The following is a 17,461-nucleotide window of genomic DNA, read 5'->3' as shown; positions in this document are numbered from 1 at the left end:
AATGCAACCAAATCTATTTGCTTTATTTTTAAAATATTTGTTATGCTGAGGAAAAGCCATGTTTGTGTGTCATTCTTTTGAATATATGCAAGCTCCAACAAAATATTATTTTCTGTTTTCAAATAGCAATTCCTGCCAGTATGCCAGGGGGGCATGCTATGCAGTATGCTACCACACAAAGGTAAATTTGAAAGTACGTGTTTTAATTCCTTATTGCCTTTTGTAAACAACTGATGGCCTGTGGAAACTGATAACATTCTTGTAACTCAAAGACCTCTTGATACCAACTGGCAGAAGGCGCAGGTGTACACAGGGGTACAGGGTCCCTTGGGTTCACCACAAATGTCAGGTAAGGTCTCTAATGAAAGCCTGAAGCACACTGTTCATTATAATCACCGTGAGAGGTATATAAGCAAAATATGTGAGGAGTTATATACACCTGCTGTCTTTTAGTTTAAGACAGGTTACACAAAGGCAATATGCATTGAGACAAACTTCTCCAAACAGGAGGTGAGACACACATAGCTCCTTGGTGGACCATTGTATACTGTGCGTCTTCCAGTATAAGTCTATTAGCATAATGAGTCAAATGCTAATGAAGAGCTTGCTGGGCCTTCCCAAGGAAATTAGCAGGAAGAGGTAAACAGCAGGAAAGGGGGACACCTGTTTTCAGGTGAAGGTCAAAGGAGTTGAGAGAGATGTTCTGGTGTCCTTCAGTCTGTAAAGACAGACTACAAGCAGGCTAGATCTTATGAAAGGGGGATCTCAACCATCTTGGTTGGCAACACTGGGGAAAAGACTGTGGTAAGCTATCCTGTATGAGACATGGAATGTCTTGGGAATTACATTTAGGCTTTAGAAAGATTATAATAATTTTGTTTTGCACGTAACAATGTGTTTCCAATAGTCCTTCTTACTATCATTTCAATCTCTGTTCTTTGATAATAAACTTACATATATTTATAGAGAAAACAAGAATAAGTGCTGCGCGTTAGTTGGAGTGTGATCCTGTAAAGTACGAAAGATTCTTTCTCCAAGAATCAGGCAGCACAGACAACACTGAAGAGGTTTATTCACGATACCGGGAAGTCCAATAAATCAGCTTCAACTTCATGGTGTTACAATGGTCAATTATATATGCTTTCTTATCGATTACAAAGTACGTTTTAAAATCTTTTATCTATTCACTTACAAATACAGACATTGTCCCATCCAGAGAGAACAACAGTGATAATGGCCGTTACATACATGCAGGGGACACTTTAATCACTCTACTTACATCAAGGATGCTAGGGCTATGCTCGGGGTGGGGATAGAGTGGAGGAAAAAGGGGAGTGAGGGTTCTTACAGATAGGTGGCAGATGAAACAGAAATTCTAAAAGCAAATGTGCTGTTCTCACTGGAATTAGAATCACTAAGAAGACATCTGGCTTCCTGAGCCATCGGATGTTTACACTAGCCATTGTCCTTGAGGCTCAGGTATGTTTGTTAGCCATTTAAATGAGTTTTAACCTACAACATGTTAGCTGAAAACAACCTCAAGCCTTACAGTCCTTAGTTAAAACTAATAAGCTGGGAAACAGAAAAACTGAAAGTTCTGTAAGTATTCAGTGGAATAGGGCTGGGCTCTTCAAAGGGAAGCTCAGAGGACTTGGGGGTTGGTGTGTGACTACCGTTAACCTCCACAAAGTGAGCAGGGCCTGCAGAAATGTCAAAGGTAGGGCTTGTGCTGCCAGAGGCTAGTGGAGTCAAAGAACTGATCCACAGCAAGCACAGATGACCTCCTCATGCTAAGGGCACGTGGTTGTGAGGTGCCTCACAACCCTGGGTACTCCTGGAAAGCATCAGTGTTTTAGCCAGAGCAGAATGTGGAAAGAAAGAACATTTTTTCTTTTGTTCTTTCCTGAGGCACATCTACACTTAAAAAGGTCTATTTCTTTAACAGGATCCTACTAAATATTTTACAACTGAAGTCAATACTTCTTTTGTGATACCATAATCATCATCTGATGAAGATAAAGCGGTGAAAGCAACTAGGCTCCTAAGAAATAAAAGCCTGATTTCCCTGAAAATGTATCTTGGAATGAAAACTTAGCAATATTCTGTATACCTAAAATGGGGAATACAGCTGAAACTCATGTTTCTCAAAACAGAAGAAAATGTTAAGTGTGAGCACTGTACATGTAATAAAGTTGTTTTCAATTATTTTACTGCATATGGCATTGGAATTTTATTATTTCAGATGATTTAGCTATATTTATAAACACAAAATTTCACAAATTTGAAAATATGATTATTCCCCAACAGAAACAGTAGAGTAATAGTAACAATAATAATGCAACATACTGTCCATTCTTCATTGTAATAAACAGTTTTGATCACCCAAATAACATACCCTGCAATTAAATGAAAGATGAAAACATTTTATATTGTACAGAAAAAATATATTCTAAATCTCACCTCAGGAGCCAGGTATTCTGGTGTACCACAGAACGTTTTCATAGTCGCTGCATCTGTGATTCCTTCTTTGCAAAGTCCAAAATCTGTAATTTTTATGTGGCCATCTTTATCCAACATTAGATTTTCTAACTGCATATTAGAAAGAACACATACAATTGGGCCTTAAGTATTTCTTAACAGGCTAATACACTACATGTCAATGAAAAAAAATGTAACTAAGCCATATCTGCAGTGTAACAAATTGTACTGTAGTTTACTAGTGTGTCATCAAGAGGGGACTGTAGGCTCCCCCAATAGACATCATAAGAGTTTTGTTCAAATATACTTCTTTCCCTCAGAACAAAAGCAAAAAACAACTTTCTAAAAATTTCCAAGACTTACAAAATTTCCAGAGGACCCATTACAATCACAGAATTGTTTGTTTGTAATGACTAACGCAAGTGCTTCGAAAGCTTCTTCTATATGCACTGACTTTATGTTAAGACATTACAAATAATTCAACATATATATACTGCAAACAAGCAAAATATATTTTTAAACTACTTTTCTGAAGAAGAAATCTTAAATTTTCTCAGTAGAAAGTATGTACTGAAAACATTTGATTCAACATTTGTGAACTATGTTCTCCAAGTAGATAGTAATCAGGACTCCATGTATTTTGTGATTCCACAACTACAGAAGAATTGTGCATTAGAAAGCTAGAATTCTTTCTTTCTTTTTTTAATGTTTCTAGTCCTTGTTGTGGTTTAACATGTAGCATTTTAAGTCAACACAACCTCCTGCCTAACTGTGCTTTTCTCAAAACTGTGTAACTTTATAATTACTTTGAGTTTGTCCCAATAGTCTTCGCAAAAACAAAAATTTGATTACTTGTGTTGTTTTTTTTTACCTTGAGATCACGGTACACAATCTTCCCGGAATGCAGATAGTCCAAAGCAGAGACAATTTCTGCACCATAGAAGCGTGTGCGGTCCTCAGAGAACACCCGCTCTCTCGACAAATGGAAAAACAGCTGCAGGGTAAACAGCAGGGACAGGATTGTAATAATTACTGATTTAGTGGGGGAAATTAACACAAACATAAAACACCTCTCATCACCATATTGTGATGATAGATAGTGTACTCTCAGTGGACACGCAGCACTCTTAGACAGCAGCTGGCTTATCTTTTCCAGGTTTCCAAGGGGGGAAGGCGAGCTGTTAAATCAGCGTTTTAATCAATATACCAATCTTGTTTAAGGCATTCTGCTTGCTACCCATTTAACCTTCAGTTACCAGAGGAAACAGTATGCAATAGCATCATCCTGTACTTTTCCCTCCACCTCCTCCTTCCAAATTTTATTTTTAGATGGTGAGCCTTATCATTAAAATACCTAAATACTGATATTGTTCTAAGTTTTTCTTTTCTGTTAACTGCTCGACTTACTCTGAACTAAGAAAATATCTAGTCCTTAGCTAGATAGTCACCGAACAAGCAGAGTATGACATTACACAACCGCAACATATTACGGTCTTTTACAAAAATACCAGATAGTTGTCTTATGATTGGTAAAAGCAAACCTATAAATCTGTGGTTTAATTTTGGTACATACACTATATAGTTTTTGGATTTGATACTCTTCTTCTGTCCCCCTTTCAGCATTTCATAATTAAAATTTTACTCTGCAGATATTTCTTAAACTGAAATTATTCAGTGAAAAAAAAAATCATTAAATGATACACATATAAAATGCAAACAAAAACTGTAGCATAAACCTGACGTTCTATAGCTTTATCAGCCTCTTATGAACTAGTACAAAATAATAAAATACCCCCCCCCCCCCAAAAAAAAAAACAAAAAAAACTTATAGCAGAGTTAAATTGCAGAATTTGACTATTCATTCCATTCACTAGATATACACCTTTGCTACTTTAGAAATGTTGGTGGGTTCTTGAAACACAACTAATTTTCAAATCCATTCATTTCCATCTACAGGCTAGTTTTCTATTCTATATAATACAGCTCATGTGACTTGATATACATGTACACCCTCTTTTCTCCACAAAATTATACCAAAAATAGTAACAAGGAATAATGAATAGCAGTCCTAAACACATGGAAGCCTTCCCTGTTTGGAAACAATATACTGGACAAGAAAATCCATAGTAAAACTGCATAGTCTATGCAGTGCTAAAAAAGAAGAAATAATTCCAAAACACAGGTCAAACACAAAAGAAACACAATAATATATTTCACTTATATATTACCAAAAGCTAGCTAAAAAAAGTTCAAGAAATATTAAACATTAATATGGTGTTGGATACTAAAATAAAATTACTTTTAAAATATGTTTTTGCAATTATTTCAAGCTTGTAGACACTTCAAAATATAAATTAAACATTAAGCATCAATATAAATATTGTAGTCAACAACTTCCCTGTAATTATACTTCAACATACTGAATTGAGCCAGTTTAACAATCTATATTTGTTGGTCCAGGTGCCTCATAGAAAATTGATAAAACAGAGTTAGGTATGACTTTGATTCACAAACATTATCTCATTTCTGTATAACATCCTTATTTCCCTCTCTCCCTTCACCCTCAAACATCCTGTAAAAAAATGAAATATATTTGCATGAACACAAACTTTGTTTCATAGGTATTTAATATGCTCCTGCTGTATATTTCCTACCTCAAGTAGCAATCTCCTTTTATGACATCACAATTACTGGCAGTGGGGGAAATGATAATAGAAATTGATAATACTGGATCATCAGATACGGAACAAATAAGAAGAGTTTATGAGCTAAGAAACTAAGTCTATTTTCATGCAATGTCCCTAATATTATAAAACAAGGGAGGAAAACAATACTATACTGTATTAGAAAGTTTCTAAACAGAATTGTTTATCAAAGTTTTTCATATAGTGTTCACCAAATGCATATTAAAACTGACATTTCCTCAAATAGTGTTAAAATATAAAACTGACATACATTGACTTAAGTATTATGTCTTAGTCATGATCTTCTTGTTTCAGAGATATGGAAACCAAGAATCATTCATCATTAAAGTTTTTTATAAAGATTCAAAGTAATATAAAATAATGTGATTTTGTTTATTTTGCTTTATAAAGCGAGTAACCAGATGCTTTGCAAATTTAACAAATATATACTTCATAAAAACTATGTATCCTTGTCCTCTGACAGCTGAAAGAAGGATGAAAGAAGAAGAGATTTCCAGGTGCCCCTGTATGAATGGCTGTGTACAAGAGAGAGTTATAAATTTTCCATCATCGGACTGTCCCAGTAGCTTAGCAGTAGAACACCTCAGAACATTCTGGAACCACAGCAGTCCAGAAATTTCAGAGCAGACAACAAAAATAGGCATACTATGATTCTCAGTGCATTAAAAACAGAAAAGGTACTGATCTGGGCCTGCAGGAGTTGATAATCTAACTTGACAAAGCTTTTGATTGTTTAGGGCTTTATTTTGGTTTTTTTTAAATCCCTTTATTGTCATTCTCATTCAAAATATCAAATCTAGGGTAGCAGGGCCAAATTAATAGGGCTAAAAACTACTTGCAACAGGCCAATACTTGCCACAGAGGACATGAGGTCCCAAGTGAGGGTAATCCTAATATCAGGTCTGACAAGCTCAGTACACTTGGGTAGTAATTGTAACAACTACCAAGCTACTCTGTACCAAAAGTCCCAAATTCACTTTATCCAAGACAAGGTAGTCACATTTAAGTGAATCAATCTTTGAGATTCTCCTTCACCTAAGATTAGATTAAAAAAGATCAGTCATACCTTCTCTCTAGGACTCTCTAGGATCACAAAGGATCAAATATCCAAGCAAATACAGTTGAGCCAATAAAAGGGTCACTTAGACAGGCTTCAGAAGTACATGCAAGGTCTGGCATCCTCATTCCTGATGAAATCAGATCTTAACAACTATCAACAATGCATTAGGCAAAATAAGCTTGTAGTGAAAATCACTGTTTGCCATTGACTCACATCCCTAAAGGCCTCAGAAAAAGTTAAGTGACCAACAGGTCAAATAACAAGTGTCAACCACCTGGGTCTACGTTAAAAGAGCCCAAAACCAATGGCACAATGTGCCATTATTTATTATTATTTATCTTTAGGACTGTAGAGTCTAGGAGCCCCAGACATAAACTAGGACCTCACTGTGCTAGGTGCAGAACAAAGAACAAAAACACAAAGACTTTAAAATCTATGGATAAGACAAGAAACAATATATGGGTACGATCAGACAAGGGAGTATAAAGAAATAATAATGATATGTCTACACCGCAGAGTGAAGTCGACTTACTTAAAGTCGACTTTCACCTGCTGATTTTTAGAAGTCGCTGGAGCGTGTACACACCACGCTCTTTGTGCCAGGGTCGTGCGTCCACACTCGCCACACTTGTGTCGACATTCAAAGCAGTGCACTGTGGGTTGCTATCCCACAGTACAACTAGCCATGGTGGCTTTTGGGACGAGTTTCATCGTCTCATGATGCAACGCTCCTTCCCCCTCCCTTCTTCCCCCAAACAAACAGGAAACCTATTTTTGTGCCGTTTATGCCACGCGCTCGCCACTGCTGCAGAAACATGGAAGCAGCTCAACTCTGCACTATTATTGTGAGCGTCACAAATACATCGCGGCTATCACTGAGTATTTTTGAAGTGCCGCAATAAGTTGAAGCACAGGCAACTGCAACGCCACCAAGGCTGCCCTGCTACAAGCCATCGAGCGGAACAATTCCTGATTGCTGCAGGCCATAACGCATCGTCTGCAGCGGAGTGCCGATTCTGGTCCCAGGAAACAAGCACAGACTGGTGGGACCCCATCATTATGCAGCTGTGGGATGATGACCAGTGGCTATAAAACTTTCAGATGCGAAAGGCCACTTTCCTTGAACTTTGCTCGGAGCTGGCCCTGTTCCTAAAGCGCATGAATACTTGCTTGAGACAAGCTCTGATGGTGAGAAGAGAGTTGCCATCGCTCTGTGGAAGCTGGCAATCCCTGACTGTTACCGCTCAGTTGGGAATCAATTTGGAGTCGATAAATCCACAGTGGGCGCTGCCGTGATTCAACTGTGCAGGGCCATCAATAGACTTCTGCTATGAAGGATAGTGACTCTGGAAAATGTGTAGGACATAGTAGACGGGTTTTCCATGATGGGGTTTCCCAAACTGTTGGGGGGGGGGGGCCATTGATGGGACGCACATCCCTATCTGAGCGCCTGCCCACCTAGCAACCAAGTACATAAACCACAAGGGGTACTTTTCCATGATCCTGCAGGGCCTTGTGAATCACAGGAGTCATTTCACTGATATCTATGTAAGGTGGTCTGGGAAGGTGCATGATGCGCACGTATTTTGGAATTTGGGGCTGTTCTCTAGCATGCAGGTGGGCACTTTCTTCCCTGACCAAAAAATTCACATTGGGGGTGTGGAAATGCCAATAATGATCCTGGGGGATCCTGCTTACCGCTTGCTCCCTTGGCTAATGAAGTCATATACCAGGCACCTTGACAGCAACAAGGAGTGTTTTAATAACAGGTTAAGCACTTGCAGAATGGTCGTTGAATGTGCATTTGGGCTTTTTAAAGGGCAGATGGAGGAGTCTGCTCACTAGGCTGGACATGAGTGAAAAGAACCTCCCCATCAGTGATATCTGCATGCTATGTTCTTCATAATGTGTGTGAAGCGAAGGGGGAGAGGTTCCCCCAGGGTTGGGCTGTGGAGGCAGAAAGACCGGCTGCCAATTATGAGCAGCCATATGCCAGCAATACTCTGAGAGCTAACCGTGGAGCGCTTTGCATTAGGGAAGCATTGAAAACTACGGTCTGCAATAACATGCAGGACTGATTTCTGTTCCTGTATGTTATTTGCCTTTGCTCAACATCCCCGCCACCATCAATGTCAGTACCCTCCAAATCCCTCCCAAACAAGATATGAATTAATAAAGAAACATGTTGAAATGATGCAAACTTTTATTTATGAACATTCAAGTCGAGGGGGCGGAGGGTGGGTGGGTAGTGTTCATTTACAGTCTCGAGGGGTAGCGTGGTTTTTTGCAGGCCAGCTGTGAGCGGGGCCGCCGCTGCTTCCTACTTGCCTCCACCGGGGTGGAGTGCATCACGTACTGCAGCCTGGCAATTCTCCTCTGAGACCTCTTGGGGGAGGGGGAGAGGGAGGGCAGCAAAGCCATAGGCGGAGAAGCATTATGGAGGGGCTGCAGCGGGACTCTGTCCGGCCTCCGCTCCCCCTGAAGCTCCACAAGCCACCGGAGCATGTCTGCCTGGCTGCACATGATTTGCAGCATCTCCTGTGTGGTGCTGCGATCATGCTCCTGCATTGCTCTGCGACTCTCCCTGTCCATGTCCATATTTGGGACAAGGTCAGCCGCCACACTCGGAGCTCTATGTCTTTGGCCGCGGAGGCATTCATGAGCTCGCCAAACACGTCGTCCTTTGATTTTTTTTTTCCTCTTTCTAATCTGTGAGTCTCTTTCCGCAGCCTTTCTAGAGGGTTGGGCCAAGGCCGAGGTATCTACAGAACGGAAAGAAATGCACAAGGTTGCCACTGTTAGCAGACACAGGAATTTGGAACAACTGCAACAGTGGATAAAATACTCCCCTTGCAGTACACAAGGCAAACCCAGACCCTCATTCCATTCCTAACATCTCAGAAGGGTCAGCTCACTGTGTCATTACAGACATGGTAAGCCAGGGGCACTGTACTGTGCTATAGAGAAGATTAATGATCTTTAAAAAGCTCAATTCAAATGCCTTGTATTAAAGGGGTGCCTGGGCAACATGGTTTAATTTGGATGACCGTTTTGTCACAAGATGGCCACAGGGGATCTGAGGACAGCCAGGGAGTGAAGGGGGCGAATAATCTCTTCTGAAACCAAATCAAAATAATTAAAGTGACTTGGTAGGACACTACAATGGGGAATACAGAGGTACAGGGTATCTGCTGTACATCTCGGGTATTTTAAACATATGCCATCTTCCCTAGGTGACCATGAGCGATATCAGTCTCCTGAGGTAACGCACGAGGAAAGGGAAGATTTGCTGCACGCAGTGGGGTACCGGCCTGGCCCTTACATCGCTATGCTGTGTTCCGCCATGATGCCGACTCCCTTGATTGCAGCGTGGCGCGGCAAAGTATCCTACTGGAGAGGAAGGAACAAGGCTGCCCTCCCTCGAAACCTTGTGCAAAGGATAACAGATTACCTACATAAAAGTTTCCTTGAGATATCAACTGATGATTCTCAGAGCATATCTCTGCACATAAATAATCTGTTCCAGGGGTAAACCTCCAGTAAAGTCCGCTAAGCGCCTGAAATCCCCTTCCCGGCCCCCCTCCCTCCTTAAAAAGGAGAGAACTGCTAAGAAGGGGGGAAAAAAACAACCCTCACCTGATGTGCCTTCTCCGGGATCATTATTGCTGTCCTGTGTGCTGCTGGACTGCTTTGGGGTCAGGAATAGGTCCTGACTGTCTGGGAGAACAGACACCCCACTCTCCTGCACCCTGCTCTCCTCAGCCTCCTCCTCATCCATGGAATCCTCATCATTGTCCATGGACTGTGATCTAGCAGAGGTATTGATGCTACGGGGCAGCACCGTGGTGGGGTCGCCACCGAGAATTGCATGCAGCTCCTCATAGAAGCGACATGTTTTTGGTGAGGAGCCAGAATGGCCGTTAACTTCCCTGGCTTTCTGATATGACTGCTGCAGCTCCTTGATCTTCACGCGGCACTGCTGCGCGTCCCTGTTGTGTCCCTTCTCCAGCATGCCCTGGGATATCTTCCCGTAAATGTCCAAATTCCTTTTGCTGGCTCTGAGCTGAGCCATAACGGACTCCTCACCCCACAGACCGATGAGATCTAATATCTCTTGTCAACTCCATGCTGGAGTGTGTTTGGGCCTTGCAGTAGCCATGAGGAGTCCAGCGACAAAGCTCTCTCTCCACTGGCTGCACAGGAAATAAACATTCAAATTTTCCCAGGGCATGAGGGGAGAGGCCATTTCCGGGTAGCGTGACCACATAACAGCAGAGCGTGAATGTCCAGAGCGATCACAACGGGACATTGTGGGATACCTCCCGGAGGCCATTAACGTCGAATTACATTACGCTCTGTCTATACTGATGCAAAATCGACCCAATAAAATCGAATTAGGCACTACGCCACTTGCAGAGGTGGTTTTATTACGTCGACTTTTGCCACGGTTTAAGTCGATGGAACTGCCATACCAGTATAGATGCAGGCTTTCGGAGAGCGATGTAAGTGACGTTACATCGACCTCCGCCACCAGTGTAGACCAGGCCTAAGAGTCAATATTGGTCACCAATGTAGGCAGTGGTTTCTGCACATCTGTGGGCCAACTGCTGTCAGTTTGCCTCTCTTACATCTCGCTAATCAATTCAGGGATACAAGATTTTCTTCAAAATAACGTTCAAATTCAGGCTTACATCTCCTTTTTCCTTCCAAAAGCATAGCTAATTGCATAGGAATTTATAATATGAATAAGATACAACAGAAACAATATATCTTTTGGAAATAGGTACCTCAATCTAGACACTTATTCAGTAACTAACTAGCAAATCTTCTTGAAAATCCTTTAAAATGACTTATTATAATCTAATTGAAATATATCAATTCATCTGACCAAAAAAATAGGGCAGGGTTTCTGGCTGAGAAGTTGTTACCACATTCTCCACTCTTCCATAATGTTAGATGGATAGATAATTCAAAATGAATACATTTGCCTAACTTCACATCTTCCTTTTTATGATTGTCTGGGAGGGAACAGTGATTTTTTTTATCAGGTTAATTTCTTAAATCTCCAAATGACTTCTGCAGATAGTTCTTGGTCTGCATGTTTTTCCTAAGCAGTCTGTTGCAAATATTCAAAATCTGGATTATTTTGATCATATACATAATACTGGAAACAAAGATATGTTTATGTGCCCAGAAGGGATGAATATAGCTAAGAACTGGATTTCTGGCACAAATGTGTTAAATTTTTGCAAATATTCTGCAAAATTCATTTAAAAATTGAACATTTAGGTAACATTCCTACAGTAAACACATTTACTAGAATGAGAAAAATGTAAAGCCAATATATATAGTCAAATTTTTATTAAAAATGTGAGCAAATATTTCAAAGAAATAATATGCTGCATTCATCCAGCTGTTGATGGCACTTCAAGTTCGATAAATGAAGATCACAGTGTTCTTAAATATTGTCAAAAGTATGCCTAGAAGTTGTGATCTCAGATGATTTACTGCAAAAGATTATCATCTTCATTCATTGCTCCACCATAATATATTGTGATATATATGTTGGATACAGCTAAAAAGGTTCACAGTGTATTTAATACAAGTCTCAATTTCTATCATCAGCATAAAATTAAAATACAACAGAGCAAGTATTCTGAAGATGACTAATCAAGCAATGAGAAATAACTTGGGTGACAGTGCTGATTATCATACCTTCAAGTGCACAGGGAAGCATAAAGTGGAAGGAGCATTAATAAGTATTTCTGCACTTTCTAAACTGTATTCATGGAATTATAAAATTTCAATTAATTGGGCCTGATACTCAGGTCCACTCCAGCAGTGCAAAGCAACAGATAACTAGATGAGACTACCCAAAAGGAATCTCCAGGTGGCAAAAAGCCTGTATATAGATTAACCCTCTTTCCTACCTCTGGTATAAGGGAAGGTCCCCGAGGAAGGGAGTGGGACAAGGATGTTCCTATCTTGGGCTACAAGAATTGTCCCCTAGGTATAACATAGATCACCTTTGAGGCTGCTCTAAATTATGCCTGGAATTGGATCAGCCATTGTAAAGCCACCTATGTCTCCTGTCCCACTAGAAGAGCTCAGCATCTCTCTACCATTGCCAAGGATCTAGATAATTTACCTTTAATTTTTAATTAAAATACTCAAACTATATACATCAGTGAATATTGTAATTTGTTTTAAAAATCATGTGATCAACAAACCCTGTATAGATGCACAGTTCAAAACTTCTTTTCAAGTAGGTGGCCTCACTACAGTAATACATGAAAACAGAAATAAGCCACAATTGAAATAAATAATAATCCTTCATTATAGCTTTTAAGATGTTTCACACCCTTTTTTCTTCGTCATTTCTATGAAGGTTTCTTTTCTGTTTCCCCTTTTCAAGTTTCCCTAGGCTAGCTACACGCAATGTGTTTAGGTTTATGTAACCCATACAATTTATTTTACCTGTCTGCATCATCTTGTAGTTCCCAAATCATTTAACACATACGTTTACCAATAGTTTATTATTATTACTAATTATCTGTATTAATGTAGTGCTTAAGAGCCTTAGCCATGGAACAGGACCCTAGTATGTTAGGCACACTTTGGATTTACTAATCAGGAAAGAAAAAAAAAACACCACGATGGAAGGAGAAAAAAAGATTTTCCAATTTTTACACTATTTATTTATTTACAGTTTTTTATAATGTGCGGGTAAAGATAATGCAATTGCAACAGGGATGAATTTGGCAGGAGTCAAGTAGTACTACGTATGGCTCACACAGCAACTATCATTCTGCCACTGTGCATAAATATGTTTTTCTTTGGCATAGATTAATGTTAATGCCTTAAAATATGCAATATGGAAGAGTGATAGCTGCTGTGAGGACTGCAACTTTGAATTTCCTGGTTGGTGTTTGTTTAAAGTATCAACAAGAATATTACTGTAGTATTTTTCCAGTAATTTTTTTAATGCGAAAAAGAATAAGAAATACAGGAAAGCATACAAGAAGGGTGACAGTATATTTGATTACACAACCAAATATGCAATGACTAAGTATCAATCTTGTTAGTATCAACATTTAACTCCTACTAACATCAGTGGGAGATGCATATGCAGAGCACCTGCAGAATGGCACCCTAGAATGGGAAATTACTTATCATGAGCAGTAACTGAAGTTCTTCAAGACATGTTGTTCATATGCACATTTTCCTGATGGTACACACACAACCTTATGAGCCTGAGATTGGAGTACTTTTGGTCAGTGGTATCCATCTGGCATGCATGCACCCCAATGCTCCGTGGTGAGGACATGTGAGGGTGAAGTTTGCCAGCCACCATTTGTTTCTTTCCCACTGCAGAACCCCCAAAATAGGGACTGCGAGGTAGAGGGGATGGAAGGGCAGGTTGTGGAATGAACTCGAAAAACTCCAATTACTGTACACAGTAAATAACTTTCCTTTCTCCTTTGAGTGATTTTCCACATGCACATTCCAATGATGGTGACTGTGTTTGTGATTGTGTTAAGGAGGTGAGAGCTCACAGTAGTTATTTGAACAGTGAATGAAGAACTGCTTTACTAAATGCAGCAGTGGACCTGGAGATCTCAGTCAGGGCATGGTGCCTCATGGACATGTATACTGATGCCCAAGTGGCTGCTTTACAGATGTCTGATATTTGTTGATCTTTGTCTGGATAGAACACTGTGCTCAGCGGGTCAACCACGAGTGCCTCAATCTCACCTATTCTGAAGGGGAGGACTGAAACTTCTGGAGTCACACATGAAACAAGTCTCAACCATCCCATCAAAACGAGTATTTCTAGGATTCAGACGTTTGGTTGGTGTGAGAGGGAGACGTTGGTGGTGGGTGGTTTCCTCCCGTGGAAGCGTTAATGTTTCCTGGGTGGTTCTGATGTCCTTTAGTGATAGAAGGGTGGCACAATTGGTCTCTGCAAAGGATAAGGCTGTTTGAATCTTCTCTTAGGAACTAGTGTGTACAGTCTGAGGGAACACAAGGTGGCTTGTGACTCCTTCAACCTATGGAGTAACCCATCCATCTTGGAACAGAATAATTCAGATCCTTCAAAGGAAAGATCCTTCATCATCATTTGGACTTCTCTGGGGAACTCCAGTCTCTGAAGCCAAGATGCCTGTTGCATGACGACTGCCATTGCCATAGATGTGTGGCAGCCATGTCCACTACATCAAGTGCTGTTTGCAGACTTCTCCTGGACACTAGCTGGACCTCGTTGACTAGCAATATAAAATTCCTCATGGGTCTCATTTGGGAGGTTATTGCAAAAGCAAACAGTCTCTAACATATGTGGAACTCATATCTGGCCAACATAGCCTGGTAATTGGCCACATGGAACTGTAGGCTTCCTGAGGAGTAGGGCTTTTCAAACAAATAAATCTAGTCTCTCTGGCTCTTTCTCCTTTGGTGTGGGCCACTGTAACTATAAAGGAGGATGGGGCAGGGTGTATGTAAAAGAATTCCACACCTTGGGAGGCATATGGTATTTTCAATATGCCTTATGAAAGGTAGCAAGTGCTGAAGCAGACATCTGCCATAGGGTTTTGGCAGGATCCATAATAGCCTCATTGGCAGAGAGAGGGCTATTTCTCCCATTGTGGGACTTGGAGTATGTCCACTAACATGTGTGTATGTTCCTGTACGTCATCAAAAGGAATTTGGAGATCCTTGGCCACCCTTTGTAATAGGTCTTGGAAACCCTGGCAGTCATCCAATTCTGGGGCCATTAGTGCATTACAGGATCTTTGAGGAAAAGGAGGATAGAGTCATCAGTACTGGAAGGTCACCCTCTGGGCATGTTCTTCCATTTCTTCCTCCTGTACCTGTGGTTGAAGCAAAGCCAGGAGGGGTTGTTGGGAGGTCTGTGGAGCCAGACCTCTGGTCATGCTGTTGTTCCCGCTGGCTAAAGTAGCTCTGAGCAGACCAGAACCGACACTGCCACACCGGTGAGGACAGTGGGTGCGCCTACAGAGCTAAAGTTGACAGCCAGTTTCAGATGTATCTGCAAATCTATGGGTACCATAAGATGAGGTAGTGTGAACACATGGGCAGGAACCAGATTTTCTTTGGGTGGCATTGCAACGTCCACCATAGTCAAGGAGGGAACTTAGGGTGCAGCTATGTCTGAGTTGGCTCCGATGCCAGGAGCATTGGCACTGGGGCCATAGAGACAAGACGGCGCTGGGTCTTTCCCAAAGGAGTGGATTTTGATGCCAAGCGCTTCAGTGTCACTGGGCCGGAACTGGCATGAGACTGAAATTCACTGGGGACCATTCTAAGCCACAAAGTCTCAGAGGGTTTTTGGTGCCACAGAAAGGTTTTCCTCTTGGAGGAAGCCTAGGTAGGCGACCTACCTATGGGGCCCCTGGTTCCTTGCAGTCTATCCAAGGAGCATGCAGTCTTCATGTTTGTGGTATGGGCAGCCACCACCAGGGCTCTTTAAGGCAGAGACCCTGCACTTACTCTTTTGGCTCCAAAAGTCCCTGTATAGGGGGGTCTAGCAAGTCCAGTGGGAAGTGGATCTAAGGGACTCAGTCATCAGGAAGACCTGAAGGCAAGCCTCTCTGTCCTTCATGGCACAAGAACTGAAGCACTTATAAACTGCATATTTGCTGGGAATGTGCCAATCTCCAGCATAAGGGGCAGCCTTTGAATCCAGGAGAACCAGATGACATCCTACTGCCAACGAGTAAAATTCTAAGAAACTAACTATTACAACAGACAGTTAGATAACTATGTCTACATCTACTGACTAACTAAACTATAAAACCATTAGATCTAAGAACTACTACAGAAAGGCTGGCAGTCTCTCAGATAGCCAGGGCTCTATCTCCAAGCTGTGAGGCAATGAGAGGAACTGAATGGTAGCCATTGTGCTTTGCCCTTATGTGCCCTCAGTGCGGCTCACGAGAGCTGAAGGGTGCATGAACAGCATCAGTGCAATGTCTACATGATCAATCACTGAAAAAAGAATGTGGAATTATTTAATCACTATTTAAGTTTTATTCTGTCTCAAGCTGTATTCTGCACTTCAGGAAATAAGTAGCTCTTGTTTTAGATTGTAAGCAATTTGGGGCAGGATTGTAATTTACACCATGTAGAGATGGCTGAAAATAGGATAAAACCAGGACCTTAAAAAATAAAAGCTAGCAACGATATACAGTTGTTGGTTTGTTTTTTTTTTCCCACTAGTTAAGTTGTAATTCCTCTCAATTAAGTTTTGCCTAGGAACACTAATATCACCTGCTCTGATACAGCAAACCACTTGGTCCTTCCTTATCTGCTGAATCAAAATAAAAGCTATGAGAAAAAGAAGAAGAAAAGCCAAATATGGCAGAAATACTGTAAGTGTTTCAGTGTTGAGAAAACCATCTGGTTAGTTTAAAAATCAGATTTTACTGAGTTATAGATGCATAAGTAACAACCTATTAATAAGTCTTATAATGAAGTCTAAAATCTGAAAATATATTAAAACTATAAAACTTGAGAAATTAATAGGCATACTCAGAATATTCTCCAGAAGGAACTACATAACAATCTTTCCATTGTTGCAAATTTCTGAGGTTTACTGCTGAATAATGAAAATTAGTGATAGGAAACATCTACTAAGTCATATGGTATATCCCCCTGACAGTAAAGGGCTGTTCTTGCAGTACAGTTTATAGAGTTTTCTGCAATAGAAAATCACAGAGAGGATTCTGCTGTACAGTACAAGATGATGTATGTAATATGTTGTGATACTGATTCATTGTATCAAATTGCAGCCAAACCAATGGCCTCTTGGTGGCAGGTGCCTAGTGCATGTCATCATTCATTAGAGAGTCCGGTTTCCTGATAAATTGGAATTGGGAGTAGATTAAGCACCTCCTAAAGAAGGTGAGGAATAGGGCAGGGGCTCCGAATGCCTGGTACACTGAGGAAACACCCCTTTTTCTCCCCCCGATTAACCCCTGTACAAAGTGACAAAGTTTGGGTCCCAGTACAGGTAGAATAAGGGGTGGGGCTGCCAGCAAGCAGCCCTCCACCAGGTGGAATGGATTTCAAAGGAAGAATGTCTTGCACTGGACAAATTTTTTCCAGAGTTTCCAGGTTTGACACTTATTAAAGTTGAGGCCTACTTAAACCACAGCTAAACCAACAGTCTTGCCTTTCTTATGGTTCCAGAAAAACT

General features: G+C 40.8%; 1 protein-coding gene across 3 annotated transcripts in view; it reads right to left on the bottom strand.

Annotated features, from left to right (window-relative positions):
• AKT3 (AKT serine/threonine kinase 3) overlaps positions 1 to 17,461 on the bottom strand; it is a 268,842-nt gene that overhangs the window by 52,502 nt on the left and 198,879 nt on the right. For all 3 annotated transcript variants that reach the window (XM_067555260.1, XM_067555262.1, XM_067555261.1), the window contains exons 9-10: positions 3,350 to 3,472; positions 2,461 to 2,589 (exon numbers count right to left, since the gene is read on the bottom strand). In XM_067555260.1, the coding sequence (XP_067411361.1) occupies positions 2,461 to 2,589; positions 3,350 to 3,472 (252 nt within the window). The remainder of the gene's footprint in view (positions 1 to 2,460; positions 2,590 to 3,349; positions 3,473 to 17,461) is intronic.

This window comes from Emydura macquarii, unplaced genomic scaffold (assembly GCF_026122565.2).
Source record: "Emydura macquarii macquarii isolate MOO-44397 ecotype Brisbane River unplaced genomic scaffold, CSIRO-AGI_Emac_v2 contig_1597, whole genome shotgun sequence".
Lineage (NCBI taxonomy): Eukaryota > Metazoa > Chordata > Testudines > Chelidae > Emydura > Emydura macquarii.
The sequence above is the reverse complement of the archived record's forward strand: the minus strand, read 5'-3'. Positions and strand labels throughout refer to the sequence as shown.